The sequence below is a fragment of the Monodon monoceros genome, unplaced genomic scaffold (assembly GCF_005190385.1).
Source record: "Monodon monoceros isolate NGI ecotype Baffin Bay Population unplaced genomic scaffold, NGI_Narwhal_1 Super_Scaffold_20, whole genome shotgun sequence".
In the NCBI taxonomy this organism is placed as follows: domain Eukaryota; kingdom Metazoa; phylum Chordata; class Mammalia; order Artiodactyla; family Monodontidae; genus Monodon; species Monodon monoceros.
The window spans coordinates 24,326,727-24,346,095 of NW_021703777.1; the positions used below are offsets into that span (position 1 = coordinate 24,326,727).

The 19,369-nt window shown below is 37.0% G+C and overlaps 1 protein-coding gene across 3 annotated transcripts in view; it reads right to left on the reverse strand.

Annotated features, from left to right (window-relative positions):
* The window catches only part of ANAPC10 (anaphase promoting complex subunit 10), a 76,904-nt gene that overhangs the window by 51,896 nt on the left and 5,639 nt on the right, over positions 1–19,369 (reverse strand). For all 3 annotated transcript variants that reach the window (XR_003795594.1, XM_029235285.1, XM_029235284.1), the window contains exon 3: positions 7,725–7,815. Coding sequence is in view for 2 of the 3 variants with exons in the window: in XM_029235285.1 (XP_029091118.1) it covers positions 7,725–7,815 (91 nt within the window). In the remaining variant the exon portion in view is untranslated. The remainder of the gene's footprint in view (positions 1–7,724; positions 7,816–19,369) is intronic.

The following is a 19,369-nucleotide window of genomic DNA, read 5'->3' on the forward strand; positions in this document are numbered from 1 at the left end:
GGATACTGTAAAAGATTTAATGAAGAAGCATATGTGTGACTCCAGCTGTCTCCTCTGAAGCCAGACACTAAAGAGATTCACAAAAAAAGTAAAACAATAACACTCTTCTCACTACTTTTTGTTTTGGAAGAGACAGTTATTTTTCATCTAAAAATGGTATTTATGTTAACATAATAATAGGTTAATTATTTAACTTTAGATGAATAAATAGATACTTTAAAATTCCTCAGCTATAATTTCCAATATGGTAAATACTGAGAGGATATAAAAAGTAAACAGAAGATCTTTGGAGACCTCAATAAAAGTTTAAAGTGGTACTGAAACCAAAAAAAACTGGAGGCTTGCTGCCCTTGAGCAGGGATCAGCAAACCACAGCTCAGAGGCCAAATGTGACCGACCACTTATTTTTGTAAAAAAAGTAATATTGAAGCAAAGCAACACCCATTCACTTACATACTGTCCATAGCTGCCTTTGCACTACAACAGCAAAGCTGAGCAGTTGCCACAGCTTAAAACATAGTTTGCGAGGCCTAAAATATTTACTATCTACCCCATTACAAAAAGTTTGCTGACTTCTACCCTAGAGTAAAGGGTACTCTAGACCACAGTAAAGGGGCTTAAAATGAAGCCTCAAAAAGATCAAGTTGATTCTTAAGAACTTACCTGCCTGCCAGAACAAAGTCTAATCGTCTTTATAAAACAAAATCCAACACTCAACATGGTAAAATGTACTATATCTGGCATCTAATCAAAAATTACTGCAAAGAATCAGAAAAATATGACCCATAATGAGGAAAAATCAGTCAATTAAGACAGATATAGAAAAGACTGAGATGATGGAATTAAAAAATAATAATTTAAAAAGAGAAAACATAAATATGTACCTATAGCTATATAACAAACCACCTCAAAACTTAGTGGCTTAAAAAAATAATCATTATTTTGTTTATGAATTTGGAATTCGGGCAGGGCCCAGAAGGGAAGGCTCCACACAGCACTGGGCGTGGCTATTTGACTTGAGAGGTGAAGGACCTGCTTCCAAGAGGGCTCACTAACATGGTGGTAAGCTGGTGATACTTGTCAGCTGGGAGCCTAGCTGAGAGCTTGGGTTTTGATTCACTTTTTTTATGGGCTTCTCCATTTGATGTGGGTTTTCTCACAGCATCATAGATGGCTATCAAGGGAAAGAATCACATAAAAGAGAGAACAAGGCAGATTGCCTTTTATGATCAAGCCTTAGAAATAACAGTATCATAACGTTCATACTCTATTATACAAGAAATCCACAAAGGCCTGACCAGTTTCAAGAGGGGAGACATAGATGTCGTCTCTTGATTAAGTAGTAGCAAAGCTGAAGAAGAGTATATGCAATAGGAAATAATAATGTGAACATACTGGAAAACATTGTCTCCCTTCCCTGGAAATCAGGGGGTGGAACTGAAAGTTCCAACCTGCTAATCACATGGCTGGTTCTCCCCACAACCAGCTCCCACCCTTGAGTGGAATCCAAAAGTCACCTTCCCTAAAGTGTTTTCAAGAGCCTGAGAGCAAGAAGTCAAATATTATCCCATTGCTCTTAAAATTCAGGAAATTCCAAGGGTTTGGGGAGCTGTGAGCCAGGAACTATGAACGAAGACCAAGTATATATGAAACATCTGAATAACCATGTATTCTTCTTATAAATCACAATATTGTAATAACTGAATACTAGTAACAACTTTGGGTCAATAAATTAGATAATTTTGATAAAATGGACAAGTTCTTTGAAAAAAACAAATTATCAAAACTGATTCGATAAAATAGATAATCAACAAGGATCTACTGTATAGCACAGGGAACTCTACTCAATATTCTGTAATAACCTATATGGGAAAAGAATCTGAAAAAGAATGGATATATATATATTTATAATTGTGTCACTTAGCTGTACACCTGAAACTAACACAACATTGTAAATCAACTATACCCCAATATAAAATAAAAATTAAATTAAAAAAATAAAAAAATCTGCTGACAACTGAGGCATAAAAAAACTATATTTTTCTGGGGGGAGAAATGTCTCAATGAACATGGGAGAAAAATTGGTAATTAAAGAGAAAATCTGTGCTATGGCAAAAAAAAAACTGATTCAAGAATAGAAAATCAATTAAAGAAATAAGACCTTTTATGTTTAATTAAAAAACCCAACAACTTCACACAAAAAAAACTCTGGGAACAGATAGCTTCAATGGTGAATTTTATCAAATATCTAAGCAAGAAACAATAGTGATTCTATACGAATCTTTTTAGACTTAAAAAAAAAACAATAGAAAAGATGAATGAAACTAAAACTGGTTCTTTGAAAAGATAAACAAAATTGATAAACCTTTAGCCAGACTCATCAAGAAAAAAAGGAAGAGGGCCCAAATCAATAAAATCAGAAATGAAAAAGGAAAAGTTACAACTGATGCCACAAAATCCAAAGAATCATAAGAGACTACTACTACAAGCAACTATACACCAATGAAACGGACAACCTAGAAGAAATGAACAAATTCTTAGAAAGGTACAGTCTCCCAAGACTGAACCAAAAAGAAATAGAAAATATGAACAGACCAATTACTAGTACTGAAATTGAATCAGTAATTTAAAAACTCCCAACAAGCAAAAGTCTAGGACCAGATGGCTGCACAGGTGAATGCTACCAAACATCTGGAGAAGAGTTAACACTTACCTTTCTGAAACTATTCCAAAAAATTGCAGAGGAAGGAATACTTCCAAACTCATTCTATGAGGACACCATCACTCTGATACCAAAACTGGACAAAGATACCACAATAAAGGAAAATTACAGGCCAATATCACTGATGAACATAGATGCAAAAATCCTCAACAAAATACTAGCAAAGAGAATCCAACAATACATTAAAAGGATCATACACCATGATCAAGTGGGATTTATCTCAGGGATGCAAGGATTTTTCAATATCCACAAATTAATGTAATATACCACATTAACAAATTGAACAATAAAAACCATATGATCATCTTAATAGATGCAAAAAAGCTTTTGATAAAATTCAACAACCATTTATGATAAAAACTCTTCAGAGAGTGGGCATAGAGGGAACATACCTCAATGTAATAAAGGCCATATATGATAAACCCACAGCTAACATCAAACTCAATGGTAAAAAGCTAAAAGCTTTTAAGATCAGGAACAAGACAAGGATGCCCCCTCTCACCACCTTTATTCAACATAGTTTTGCAAGTCCTGGCCACAGCAATCAGAGAAGAAAAAGAAATAAAAGGAAAACAAATTGGAAAAGAAGAAGTAAAATTGTCACTGTTTGCAGATGACATGATGCTATATATAGAAAATCCCAAAGACACAACCAGAAAACTACTAGGGCTAATCAATGAATTCAGTAAAGTTGCTGGATACCAAATTAATACACAGAAATCTCTTGCATTCCTATACACTAACAACGAAAGATCAGAAAGAGAAATTAAGGAAACAATTCCATTTACCATCGCATTAAAAAGAATAAAATACCTAGGAGTAAACCTACCTAAGGAGGCAAAAGACCTATACTCCAAAAACTATAAGATGCTAATGAAAGAAACTGAAGACAACACAAACAGATGGAAAGATATCTTGGATTATAAGAATCAATATTGTTAAAATTACCATACTACCCAAGGCAATTTACAGATTCAGTGCAATCCCTATCAAATTACCAATGGCATTTTTTACAGAACTAGAACAAAAAATTTTAAAACTTGCATGGAAACACAAAAGACCCCGAATAGACAAAACAATCTTGAGAAAGAAGAATGGAGCTGGAGGAATCACACTCTCTGACTTCAGACTATACTACAAAGCTACAGTCATCAAAATAGCATGGTACTGGCACAAAAATAGACATATAGATCAATGGAACAGGATAGAAAGCCCAGAAATAAACCTATGCACTTATGGTCAATTAATCTGCGACAAAGGAGGCAAGAATATACAATGGAGAAAAGATAAGTGGTGCTGGGAAAACTGGACAGTTACATGTAAAAGAATGAACCTAGACTATTCTCTAACAACATATACAAAAATAAACTCAAAATGGATTAAAGACTTAAATGTAAGACCAGATACTGTACAACTCCTAAAGTAAAACATAGGCAGAACACTCTTTGACATACATCGCAGCAAGATTTTTTTGGATCCATCTCCTCAAGTAATGGAAATAAAAACAAAAATAAACAAAAGGGACCTAATTAAACTTAAAAGCTTTTGCACAGCAAAGGAAACCATGTACAAAATGAAAAGACAACCTACAGACTGGGAGAAAACATTTGCAAATGATGCTACCAACAAGGGATTAACTTCCAAAATACAAACAGTTCACATGGCTTAATAACAGAAAAACAACCACCCAATCAAAAAGTAAGCATAAGACCTAAACAGATATTTCTCCAAAGAAGACACACAGATGCCTAACAGGCACATGAAAAGATCCTCAATATTGCTAATTATTAGAGAAACGCAAATCAAAACTACAATAAGGTGTCACGTTATACCAGTTGGAATGGCCATCATTAGAAAAATCTACAAATAATAAATGCTGGAGAGGGTGTGTAGAAAAAGGAACCCTCCTAACACGGTTGGTGGGAATGTAAATTGGTGCTGCCTCTATGGAAAACAGTATGGAGGTTCCTTAAAAAGCTAAAAATAGAGTTACCATATGATCCAGCAATCCCACTTCTGGGCATATATCTGGAGAAAACTGTAATTCAAAAAGATACATTCAGGGCTTCCCTGGTGGCGCAGTGGTTTAGAGTCCACCTGCCAATGCAGGGGACACGGGTTTGTGCCCTGGTCCGGAAAGGTCCCACATGCCGCGGAGCAGCTAGGCCCGTGAGCCATGGCCGCTGAGCCTGCACGTCCGGAGCTTGTGCTCCGCAACTGGAGAGGCCACAACAGTGAGAGGCCCGCGTAACGCAAAAAAAAAAAAAAAAAAAAAAAGATACATTCATCCCTATGTTCACTACAGCACTATTTATAATAGCCAAGACATGGAAGCCACCTAAATATCTAAAGACAGATGAATGGATAAAGAAGATGTGGTATATATACACAATGGAAAATTAGTCAGCCATAAAGAAGAATGAAATAATGCCATTTGCAGCAACATGGATAGACCTAGAGATTATTATATTAAGGGAAGTAAGTCAGACAAAGATCATATGATATCACTTATATGTGGAATCTTAAAAATGATATAAATGAACTTATTTACAAAACAAATAGATTTATCGACATAGAAAACAAACTTATGGTTACCAGAGGGGATAGTGGGGTTGGGGGGGAGGGGAGGGCAGATATATTAGGAGTTTGGGATTAACATATATACACTACTATGTATAAAATAGATAAACAAGGGCCTACAATATAGCACAGAGTATATTAAATGTCTTGTAATAACCTATAATGGAAAAGAATCTGAAAAAGAATATATATATATATATGTAAAACCGAATCACTTTGCTGTACACCTGAAGCTAACACAACATTGTAAATTAACTATACTTCAACTTAAAAAAAATGGTTAAAAGAAAAAGAAAACTAGAGGCAGAAACACTTCCCAACTCATTTTATCAGGCCAATATTACCCAGTAATAAAATCAGACTAAGATATTACAATAAATGAAAACGATAAACTAGTATCCCTCATGAATATAAACATAAAACTTTTCAACAAAATATTAGTAACTCAAAACCAGTAACTTATAAAAAAGGATTTAAAAATTAAACAAGGATCTATGACAACAAAGGCATAAAAAATAGACAAAATGAGTTCATCAAAATTAAGCACTTTTATAAAAAGGCAATCCACAGAATGGGAGAAAATATTTGGAAATCATGTATCTGATAAGGGACTAATATCCAAAATACATATAGGACTCCTAAAAATCAACAAAAAACCAAAACACCCAATTCAAAAATGGGGAAAGGACTTAGCCATTTCTCCAAAAAAGATATCAAATGGCCAATAAGCACATGAAAAGAGGCTCAACATCACTAATCATTAGAGAAATGCAAATCAAAACCATGAGATACCACTTCACACCCATTACAATGGCCATTATCAAAAAATAGAAAACAAGTGTTGGTATGGATGTGGAAAAATCAGAACTCTTGTATATTGCTGTTCAGGATGTAAAATGGTGCAGCTGCTGTGGAAAACAGTATGGTGGTATTTCGAAAAATTAAACATAGAATCACCATTTGATCCAGCAATTCTACTTCTGGGTATATGTGCAAAAGAACTGAAAGCCAGGACTCAAATAGATATTTGTCCATCATGTTCATAGCAGCATTAGTCACAATAGCCATAAGATGGAAACAATCCAAATGTCCATTGATAATAAACAAAATGTGCTACATACATACAATGGAATATTATTCAGAAGGAATGAAATTCTGATATATGCTACAACATGGCCGGACCATGAAAACATTATGCTAAGTTAAGCTAGAAACAAAAGGACAAATATTTTATGATTCAACTTATATGAGATACCTAGAGCAAGTTACAAGAGATTTATCTAAATCTCTGCTTCTAAGACTACAAAATAAAGATAAAAATAGCTGTAAAGGCTAAAGGAAATAAATAGGGAAGGCATTTAGCAAAATATCTGGTATTTAAAGTCTTTAAAAAAATATTAGCTGTTACCTTCATTTCTGGTGTATACATATTTAATACCCTAGGACAGGAATTGGCATACTACAGCCGACTGGCTGAAACCTGCCCACCACCTACATTTGTAAGATAAAGTTTAATTATAACAGCTAAATTCAGTCATTATGCATTGCCTACAGCTGCTTTCATGCTATAATGACATTAATGAGTAGCTGGAACACAGACCAGCTAGCACACAAGGCCTAAAATATTTGCTATTGGGCTTTTTCATAAGAAATGTGCTGATCTGTATCCTAGGACAATAAAAACAAACTAGAAATACAATGCTACAGAATGTTAAAATAGATGGTGTAAATGGAGCAAGATAAGCAAGTTAACTGGTTTCCATCTGTCAATAAGTTCAAAGCAAATGACAAACATATGGCGGTTCTCCATTTCCCCCTAAAAGTAAGCATTTCAAAACTGAAAGTGTCCTTAGAAGTAATAAGTTAGAATAAAATTTTTATCATCACTCCTGGTGTACTTAACGCAATGCATTAAGGCATTGCATTGGGTCATAAGCAAAGCATACTTTTCTGAAATAAATCATATTGAAAAGTATATATGAGAAATATCTACATAAAAGGAACTGTGTAAAGTACCACAAAGAATTCATAAAGGAAACAACAAGGTCCTACTGTATAGCACAGAGAACTATATTCAATATCCTATGATAAACCATAATGGAAAAGAATATTTAAAAATAGAATGTATATATATGTATAACTGAATCACTTTGCTGTCCAACAGAAATTAACATAACATTGTAAATCAAGTATACTTCAATAAAAAAATGTTGATTAAATAAAAAAAGAATTCATAAAGGATAAGACAATAAACTTAAAACATAATCTAGTTGAGTCGAAAAGTAATCTCTAAGGCTTATAAAAAGCAGAGTTAAGTGCATTTCAATACAATTTCTATATTTCTTTAAATTTTATGTAAATAAAATCAATTTCTTTGTCTACTTATAACCTATACAAATTGAAAAATTCAAAAATGTATTACCTGAATTGGATGTTCACTAAATGAGGCTGGGAGCCATCTGACTGCCAATAAGTTTCTAGATTGTCATCTCGTAATTGATCCACTCCAAATCCTGAAAGCACCACGAGTGACAATAAATTCTCATGATAAAGAAAGAGCCATATATTCAAAATACAAAATTACCACATATATTTGTCCAGAAAGTTTGATAAAGAGGATAGTGAGTACTGTGAAATTTAACTTAACTAAAACTCTTCAATCCTCTTAACCAGACCTCACTTCTCAGAAGCATAAAAAATTAATAAACAGAAATCTCAATTAAACAGATGTGGGAGACCAGAAGGGGAAGTTCTCACACCCTGTGACCATAACGGAGCCCAAGAAGAAGAAGAAAGTCTCCTTTCTTGGCAAGGACTCAGCCAATGAAAAGCCACGGCCTCTCTGTTTACTATAGCCCTTCCAACTTCCCTTTCCTCTCTGTAAAAGTGTGCTACTTCCCTTCAGTGTGGAAACTTGCACTTGGCTTGCCATGGTTGCAGACTCTGAATTGCAATTCTCTGCTGATCCTAAGTAAACCCATCTTTGCTGGAGCAATATCTGGCAGACTATTTATTTCACATCAACATGTTGGTGGCCTCTACGGGGACGAGAAAAGACCCCCAATGGTTCCAAGGCTGGTAAGCAAACAGGTGCAGTACCCACCATTGAACCCACTGTCACTCACTGCTTTCTCACTGACCCTGGAGTTTGAAAGTCTTTCTCTTGGATCTCAGCACACGCCCTCTTTGCATTTGAAGCTCTCCAGGCTTTATTCGGGATCTATTTTAAGGTTTCATCTCTTTGGTTAAGGCTTTGTTTTGTATATGAGTACTCATTTGGCAGGTCAGTCTAATTTTGAGATCAGACTGTTTCAACCAAATCTGACTGAAAACACCTTTGGCCCATTCATTCGGGAACAGGGGCTGTTTCTCTGAAACTGTTCCAGTTTTCTTCATCCTCCTCCTTTGGAAGGGGCTGTCCTATGGAAATTGGCTGTAAAAGTCTTTGGCCTGGCTCCTTCTAAAACCAAGCTGTCTTCTTCGAACTGGCTGGGATTAGCCTGCAAGCTGTTTGAATTGAGCAGTTTGTGCTGTAAGCTGTTTGGAAATTGTTCTTTTACTCCAGAGAAAAACTGAGAAATGGGATCCTAGTTATCTAAACATTTTGAGGGTACCCACCCCCTAGGAGGACTCCAGATGATTTTGTTTAAAAGCCAAGGTCCTTCCTCAGGCACATTTCTAACTAAATGGACCAACTTGACCAAAAGCAATTTAGAATAGAAATGGCTATTACAAAGAACTTTTGAAATCCCTAACTTAATTTCCTTAGCACTGAATTGGACTACAATAGCTCAAAACTTTCCAGAACTGAGTGCAATGCTTAGTTTGATTGGTATTTTGAAGCTTCTCAACATTATCAGGGGTCTAAAATTGCCTCTCTGCAAAATAAAATTTTAAGATTAACTGAGGCGAACAAATGATTAAAGAAAGATGCAATGGCTCCTGGAGCCTCAGGCTCTATCTTCCTTGGCTGTCTGAGGCGCCACCTCAGGCATCGTCTTCTCTCCCTCCCTCAGCTGCTGGTGGCCAGACTCCACCTCTGGCGCCATCTTCCTCCTTCCCTTCTGTGCTGCCTACACCTCCTCTATTCCTTCAATTCCCCCATACTAATTCTCTCACTAACCTTCCCCTTTTCTCTTAAACTTTCCCAACTCCCTTTTCCTCTGAACTTGTCAGAACCTGCCCCTTTAATATTAAGCCTTCTAAGGATTCAGAGGCTAGACCCTTAATTTCGTATTTCCCTGGACCAAAACTGAACCGCAAGCCATATTCAAAATTTTCCCAAAGTAACTGAAGATCCTCACATACTTGCTGAGGAATTTAACACAGTCATTAAAACTTATCAACCTGGTTTCTCTGACTCCTATCAACTAGTTCATAGCTTTTTGGTGACGGCCAGGCCCAGCAACTGAAAACTGCTAATTGGAAAAATCCTGAATGTTCTCTAGAATTACAACTGGGAGACCAGTCCACCAACTTATTATCATATGACCAGGCTTGAACAATCGCTAGGCAACTTCATCGAGCAATTCCTGAGGCTTTTCCAGTCTGTTGATTGGAACAGAATTCAGACTTGCAGACAAAAGTCTGATGAACCTGTTTATGATTACTACAATCAACTTCTAATTGTTTTTGAAGAAAATTCTGGTCTTCCTTCAGATATTGATTCCACCCAGGTCGTTTTTAACTATGTTTATTAATGGACTGAACTGGGACCCTTCCCGTCTAATAAAAAGGACCAGGATGCAATGGGAAACTATGTTCACTCCAGATTTAGTTAATCTGGTAAACCAGTTCTCTGGCATTTTAGATGAGTCACCTCAAAGGAAGACCGCCTAAATTCTTAATTTTCAATTCCAGCAAATGAAGACTCCTAAACAGAACCAAAACCCTCCTAGTTTCTACTATTATTGCGAAGAGTCAGGACATTGGAAAAAACACTGTTACAAATTTAAGCGTTTCAGGTGCCTTCAGCCCTCTAACCAGCCTCTCCAACGTCCTCCCAATTCTCAATGACAGGGCTCTGAGGAACTATAGGGCTCTTCCCAATGCTCTCAATCAGTTTGGAGAAACATTTCTCTAGACTGGGAAGGAATCTCTTCCAGTCCTGACACTGGAGCCACACTCTAAACCCCACTACTATAAAACAGCCCCTGCCCCAGAGAACTAAAACAATTCAAATAGTGGGAATCTCTAATGATCCTCAAGAGGTTCCTGTCTCTGAACTCGTTCCCTTTTGTTTAGGCCCTTTGAGAGTTGGACACTTTTTTTTTCCCTCAGTTCATCCACCCCTATTCATTTATTAGGTCAAAACTTCTTAGAGAATTATCATGCCGGAATTTCTCCCAAAAGGGGAAAATAATTTTAGAAACTGACGGTAGTCATCAGAATAAACAACCAGGTGAACTAAATGACCCTCTGACATCTTTTATTTGTTCCATCTTTGATGGTAGAGCAGATTCCAGAAGCACTGATCATTTGTCCCTATTATCAGCTACCACCCTCCTTATGGGCAAAATCTCCAACTGACGTTAACAAAATTCACAGCACACCTCCCATCAAGATTCAAACAGACCCCTCAAAACCTCTTCCCGGAATTAATCAATACCTTATAAGTAAGAAAGTCTTTCAAGCCATAAAGCCCATAATATAAGATTACAAGGCTCAAGGCCTCATTATCCCTTTTACTAGTCCCTGTAACTCTCCCATTTTACTGGTGAGAAAACCTAAGGGTGGACCTACCAGCAATAAACAACAGTGTTATTTATCCCTGGACACCCTGTTGTTCCTAACCCTCATATGTTACTAATGCCCATTGCTACCATGAGTAAATTCTTAACTGTAATTGATTTATGCAGTGCATTCTTTAGTATTCCAGTTGAAGCCCACACCTTTTTGCCTTCACTTGGAAAGAAATACAATTCACCTAGATAGTAATGCCTCAGGGTTTTACTGAGTCCTGTTTTCTCACAAATGCTAAAAGCTGATCTGGACGATATAAAACTCCCTAGGGGTTCTACTTTGTGGCAATGTGTGAATGATTTGCTTCTTTGTTCTCCTTCTAGAGCTTCCTCACAGGAAAATGGCATCCACCTGCTAAAGCTTTCAGCCTTAATGGGACATAAGATCGCCAAAGAAAAATTGCAGTTGGCCCAAATTCAGGTTTGATATTTAGGGCATCTGATATCAGAACAAGGGCTACACCTAGATCCCAATAGATTTCATGGTGTCCTAAGTTTCCCAAAACCCTTAAGTGCCAACTGCAAGGTTTTCTCGGGCTAGTTGGTTATTGCTGAAATTGGACTCCAAATTTCTCTTTTATGGCCAAAGCCTCTCTATGTTTTACTTAATGATAACAGCCCTGACCCAATTTTATGAGAAGAACAGGAGGACATAGCCATCAAGGCCTTAAAGGAGAGTTTGATAAACCCACCTGCCTTTGGGCATCCCAATTATCAGATTCCCTTTTTCCTTTTTGTATATGAAAAGGGGAAGAGAATGTCCTTGAGTTACTCACCCAAAAACGTGGGGCCCACCATTGACCCATAGGGTGTTATAGCCAGCAACTGGACCCGGTGACATAGGGATGCCCCCCTTGCCTTAGAACCAGTACAGCCACTGCCCTTTTAGTTAAGGTCACCAAGAAAATCACTGTGGAATCCCCTTTAATCACTTTTGTACCTCATGAAGTAGAAGCTCTCCTGAATTCTCATCACATTCAACATTTCTCAGTCAGCTGCCTTACCTCCTATGAAGGCCTCTGTTAAGTGTTCTTCACACTACTCTTTTACACTGTAAAAGCCTGAATCCACCTACTCTTTGCTCCTCAGCAAATTTATCTGGAAATCCTATATCATCCAGCCATTCCAGATAACGGAAAACTATCTGGTATTGTTTTTCCTGATTAAAATCATAATAATTTATACTAATTAAAAAAATAAAGTGTGGAGTTTTCAAAAAATTTAAGCAAAACAGATTTAATTTATGTTTTATTTTTGGACTAAGTAGTATATTCATTTTAGATCAAATTCACAAGGTACAAAAAAGAACATGGTGAAGTCCCTCTCCCCCCAGCATCTAGCTGCCTTCTCCAAATATAATCCAAGTTATCAGTATCTTACATACCCTTGCACAGATATAAGCAAATATATATATTCTTTTTTCCTCTCTACACAAATGATGGCATATTATACATACTTCTACACTTTGCATTTTTCTTTTCATTTAACATATCTGAAAGATTAACCCATATCAATAAATTAATAATAATAGCAAACACTGATATCACATTTAATATGTGCCATGCACATTTCTAAGCATTTTATATATATTAAATCATGAAATATTTATTAACTCATATAATAACTCAGTTAACCTAAACATCTTTTAAAAATTCTGTATCAGATCATCTCGCTTCCCTGCTTAATATCTCTAGTGATTTCTCTTTGTACTTAAAATCCAAATTCTTTTCCAAGGCCTACCAGAGTTCACATAATCTGACCCATGTCTAATTATATCTCCAATGTCATCTTCTACCACTTAACCTCCTTACAACTCTCCAGCCACACTAGCCTTCTTTCTGAACTTCAAACATGTCAAACCAGTTAGCTTAGAGCCTTTGAACTAGGTGTTCCCTGTGTCAGGAAGCTTCTTCTCTGAAATCTTTGCATAGTGGATTCTTCTTAACATTTACATGTCAGTGCAAATTTCACTTCCCACGAGAGGCCCTCCTTGATCTATTTATTATATTGCTGTTTTATTTTCTCCAAAGCACATATTGCTATTCAACTCAGAAATTCTTTAACTCAATGATCATAACTGTCAGTTATAGCATGAAAAGAAAATAAAAATTTCGTCAGGTTTTTTTTTTTTTTAAGAAAAATAGAACTTACACCACCCAATTATGCCTCTCAAAATTAACTCATAAAGGCAATGTCTTGGTAGAAGATATGGATCAAGTGGAAAGTATGTTCTAGGTATTCACAAAATACAGCCTCATCAAATCCCTTATTTTTGTCGGCTTATAAAATATCACGTATAGAGTCAAACATAGAAAATGTACCTATTTTTCTCCTAACCTTCTTTCCCAACATGGTATGCATTTGATGCTTATGAAATTAAATGATTAAATTATTATAATAAGACTCTGTTATCATGCCGGCAACCACACAAATCTGACCTTTAGTTTTTCCAGTCTCTTGGGCAGAGACTGACAATTGTGCTGAACTGTGGAATTGTTTTCTGATGCGTATTCAATTAAGCTGAATCTACTAAATACATTTCAACTTTAATCTGAGTGAAATATTGAACCAGCATTTCCAAAGATAAAATAATAATTTTGCAAAGCCATCTACCACCAACCATACTGTAGCAGTGAAGTACATCTGTATCTCCCAAAGACTGATACTAACATTTTGAAAGTTTATTAAAATTCTCCCTTATATCAGTGCTTACCTGAATTACTGCATATCTCCTAACTCATTTCTTTACCTCTAATCTTGCCTCACTTCAGTCCATCCTTCACAGTTCTCAAATGTGAACAAACACTGTTTCATTCTGCTACTTTAAATTGCTCAATGGCTCATACTCTCTGTACAATAAAGTATGAACTTTTTTTTTTAATTTTATATTTTTGGCCATGCTGCGCAGTTTGCGGGATCTCAGTTCCCTGACCAGGGATTGAACCCAGGCCACAGCAGTGAAAGCCCAGAATCCTAACCACTAGGCCACCAGGGAACTCCCAGGTATGAACTGTTTAACAAAGCCCCCTCGGATCAGGCCTCTTCCTAACTAGCTAGTTTCACCTATGCCACTTCCCTCTGTTCTAGTCTTACTGACTACTCACAATTCTTCGAAAGAACCATGTTTTGCTTAGCTATACACCTTTGCACATACTGTTCCTCTTGCCTTTATGTCCTTCCCCAGTGAAATTCTACCTTGCCCCATCGTGCCAGATACGCATCATCTCCATGAAGACTTCCCTGATCCTCTGAAGCAGTGTCAATCACTTTCTCCTTTGGCCCTCTACTGCACTGAGCCCATGCTTAGAGGGAAGCAGTATGACCTAGTGAAAGCCTGACTGCCTTGAGTCCCAGCATTCCCACTTATTAGGTGATATTTGCCAAACTGCTTAATCTGTCTGTACTACAGTTTCCTCATTTGGAAAATGATAAAAAATAACAGTAAATACTTCATACGACTTTTGAAGACTTTACTGAGACAGTTGTTTATTTTATACATGCAAAGTACTTACAACAGAACCTCTCTAGTAAGCACCAAATAAAAGTTATAAATTATTACATTGTATAATAATGACTAATTTAAAGATACAATTCCTCCATTAGATCGTGAACTCCTTGACAACAAGGTCTGTGTGTCTTTTTTATTTTTTAATCTCTAACAGTGTTACAGATTTCAGCAACTGTCTGCTGACTTGAACTGAAAAATATCTAACCATAAAGAAGTAAGGTTAAGTAAAGGTTAAACAACTAACTTTCTCATGCTGTTTCGCATTAATAAAGACTATTCAGTCATTCATAACATGCAAAATGATAATCATATAATTATATTTCACTGATGAACACAAAGCTGAAAATCACAGAAGTAAAATGTGTGACAGCACAATGATGAATTTCATGACTTTCATACCCAACACATTTTTAAGTGATCCCCACCATTCTTCTGGTAGTGTCAACCATTGTCCTCTTCTGCACCTCCAAGATGTCAGAGCAGTGGGGCATCTTCAGGGGACCAGTGACTTCTATGTGCTGTCCTCCGCCAAGCCCCACAGCATAAAAGAATGTGAACTGGCACTGATTCTTACCCTGTTACTGACATCAGTATGGCACCAGTCGAATTATGCTACTCAGTAAAGCAATAGAAGATACTCAATTTGAGCAAATTCACAGAAATATTTGGTGCTATAAAGAATATTAGAGGGCTTCCCTGGTAGCACAGTGGTTAGGAATCCACCTACCAATGCAGCAGACACGGGCTCGAGCCCTGATCCAGGAGGATCCCACATGCTGTGGAGAAACTAAACCCATGCGCCACAACTACTAAGCCTGCGCTCTAGAGCCCGTGTGTCACAACTACTGAGCCCGTGTGCCACAGCTACTGAAGCCTGTGTACCTAGAGCCTGTGCTCCGCAACAAGAGAAGCCACTGCAAGGAGAAGCCCACACACCACAAGGAGGAGTAACCCCCACTCGCCGCAACTAGAGAAAGCCTGCGTGCAGCAACGAAGACAAAACACAGCCAAAAATTTAAAATTTTTTTAAAAATTAAAAAATAATAAAGAAAAGAATATTAGAAACTTCTGAATCAGTCTAGGATACATGAAGCTAGAGAAAGGCACCATCCTCACTCAAACAACAAGAAAAGGCTAGATAAACTACAAACTCATAATTTTTCTTGAAAACATGAGTGCTTAAAATCACACAGCAACCAAATATCCTGAAATCCAAGAAGGGTCAGCTCCTAGGTTAGGAGAGAAAGGATGGGCAGCCTGTCCCAACTGTGGTAGAGCATGGAAGGAAGGATCAGCGAGCAAATAAACATAGAAGGAGAAATCAGGTAGAATTTCAACAAATTGCTGAAGACTAAGCATGGGCTATCATAAAAGTATAGCAGCCCTGGGAGTCGCAAACACAAGGTGAACTCACTCTGACTCTCAGACTCTTTTCTAAGGGCCTCACTGTACACATTAGAGGACATTTTGGGGGGAAAGCAAGAGATTGGAAAGCCTACGTCAGTGGTACATGCCTGGAGGAGGGGACTGACTGCCACTGCAGGAAAAGCAAAAACCCCAACCGCACAGACCCATCCTTGCTGGGAGAAAAGTAAAAGAAAAAACCCTCTACACTTGGGGAAGAAGCAGAAAACACTCCTTCCTCTGGGGATGGGGCAGAAAACTCTCTCCTAGGAAAGTCCAGAGTTTCACTATCATAGGTAGGAGGGACCAAAATGCTGAGAAAGTCCCAACCTGGAGGTCAGACATGCAAGGGCTGTCTAGGATTGAAGCTAGACCAGGAAAACAGAGAAGTCCTGCCTCTGATCCCCTGCACTGAGTTACAACCATCGCATTTTACTGCTGGAGGCAGGGCAAGAGGATGGAGAGAGACACCCTCTGAAGCACAGGGATACAGAGATAACTGAAAATGATTGTGGAGGAGGAACATTAAGAAGACTCCTCTGGCACAACAGCCCCGCCATAAGTACTGGGCATCTTTAGAGGAATTTGAGGCCTGTGATATTGAAAGTAACCATAATAAAACAAACAAACTCAAACCCAGCTCAATTCCTAACTAACGCAACCCCCACTATAAAAGGCTGACAGAGGAAAACAGGTATCCATTTCAAAGTATAAATACCATTTTTCTCAGTATCTACTAATCTATATGTGATGTTTGACATTCAGTAAACATTTATGATGCACAAACAAGCAAGAGAAACAAATATTATCAAAAGATAAAGCAATCACTAGAAATAGACTCAGAGATGAACCAGATGTTGAAACTAAAAAATGGGGACTTTAAATAGCTATGATTAATATGTTAAAGAATCTAGGGGAAAAGGTAGATGAAATGCAGGAAAAGACAGGGAATTTCAACATAGGAGAAAACTCCTTTAAGAGTCAAATGAAAAAGCCATAATAAAAAACACCATATCAGAGATGAAAGATTCCGTAGACAGAATCATTAGTAGACTCAATAATGCCAAAGAAAGAAGTAGTAGACTTGAAGCTAGGCCAATTAAAAAACCCCAAAGCAAAACACAAAGAGAAAAAAAAAGAAAAAACAAAAAATAGAGCACCTAAAAGCAAGGGGACAAATACCAAATGGTCTAGCAAATTAAATGGTCTAGCATATGTATAATTGGATTCCCAGAAGGATGAGGATGGGGCAAAAGAAATACTTGAAGAAATAATGGCCACGAATTTTCATAAAGTAATGCAAGACATTAAACCAGAAGATCCAAGAATCTCAGTGGATCTCAAGCAGGATTAAACACACACACACGCATACACGTGGACACATAATGTTTATATTGCTGAAAATTAACGATAAAATCTTAAAGCCAGCTAGGAAAAAAGCCACATTAACTACAGCAGACTTTTCTTCAGAAACTATGCAAGCCAGAAGATACAGAATGACATTTTTACAGTAGTAAAAGGAGAAACCTGCTAACCTAGAATTTCATGCAGGGAACATATATCACAGTAATAAAAGCAAAATGAAATTTTTTTCAACCAAACAGTGCTAGCAGACCTGCAACACAAAAAATGTAAAGAAAGTTCTTCAGACAGGAGGAATATGATACCAGACAGAAACCTGGATCTATTCAAAAAAATAAAAAGTTCCCCAAATTGAAAAAGTTAAAGTAAGCATAAAGTTTGTTTTTTAATCACTCCAAAATATAACTGACCTTTTAAAACAAAAATAGCAACAATATATTCTGGGGGCTTAAAATATGCAAAAAAAATACATAACAAAAATGGCATAAAGCATGGGCATTAATTGGAAGTATACTGAAGGATTTGTATACCATATCTATCGTAGTATAATATTACTTGAAGGTAAACTGTGACAATTAAAGATGTACAGTGTAATCCTTAGGGCAATCCCTCAGAAATTTCAAAAAGCATGTATAACTAATGAGTCAATAGTGGCGATAAAACAGAATCATAAAAAATACTGATTTTATCCAAAATCAGGTTTAAAAAAGAGGGAATAAATGGACAAAAACCCCCAAATTCCAAGGTCGTAGTTTTAAATCTAATTACATCAGTAGGTACATTAGGTGTAAATGGTCTAAACACTCCCAATTATAAGATAAAGAATGTCAGACTGGATTTTAAAAAGTAAGACCCAATAATACGCTGTCTATAAGAAATCCACTTCAAATAAAAAGATATATACAGTTTAAAAGTAAAAGGAAGAACTTCTAGTTTCCGATGTGACATGTAAAGAGCTTGGACAATGTCACCCTCATCCTCACAACAACAAAAAAGCTGAACTAACTGAAAACCAATAATTTTTCTTAGGTCCCAAAGAGGTCACAGGGCAAACCACCACCCAAAAAACTGAAGAGAACAGAAAACAGAGAATCACATCTTACCAGGAGCAGAAACGACCACTAGAGTTAGCAACTGGTAGGAAAACTTAAAGAGTAATTGAGTAATCGTTCACTCACTAATTGCTAGAGACTGAGTACAGACTAGCTTGAGAGATTAAAAGCTCCTGGAAGCCCAGCCTTAGAGAGGACTCCACATTTTCATGAGTTTTACCTCTAGGAGCCCCACCAGGTTCTCTTCAGGGTAAAGATCAGAGAAAATTCTCCAGTGCTTCCTGCAGATAGAGGGGGAAAGTAATCTTTATGAAATAAACCAAAAGCATTTTCTTCCCCTTTAACAAAGGCCTGACTTAAAGGAAAACTGTTTTAGCAGAACCTAGGCAACATGGGTTTTACCAGAGCCTGACATGGGGAGGGAAAATACCCAACTCCATCCCCCTCTAGCCTTCCTGTCTCATCTAAGTGGGGAAAGAAAAGTTGAGAAGTGCTTGTAAGGTCACAGCCATGAACACAGGCCCACTAAAAGACTGAGATCTAATCAAAGGATTATAGAACACTTCCATTCCCCCCATAACTTACCACCATATCAACAGGGCTCCAACATAATATCAGGAGGTTAAATTCAAAAAACTGCAAGTTTAGATGCCATTTAAGGAGTCTCTAGGGAAATCCAAAGATAACAAGGAGACAAAAACAAAGACACTAAAGAAATTTTAGCCTCTGAATCTTAACCTTTACCCACCAGGCAGAAAATCAGCAAGTATATGGTTGAACTGAACAGCACAGTCAATCAGCTAGATCAAACGGATACTTATAGATTACTTCATCCAATGACAGCAGGATACACAATTCTTCTCAAGTTCACATGCAACATTAATGAAAATGGACCACATTTTGGGCTATAAAACACAATAAAAACATTTAAAAGAATAGAAATCACACAAAGTGTGCTCCCAGACCACAGCAGAATTAAACTAGAAATCATTAACAGAAA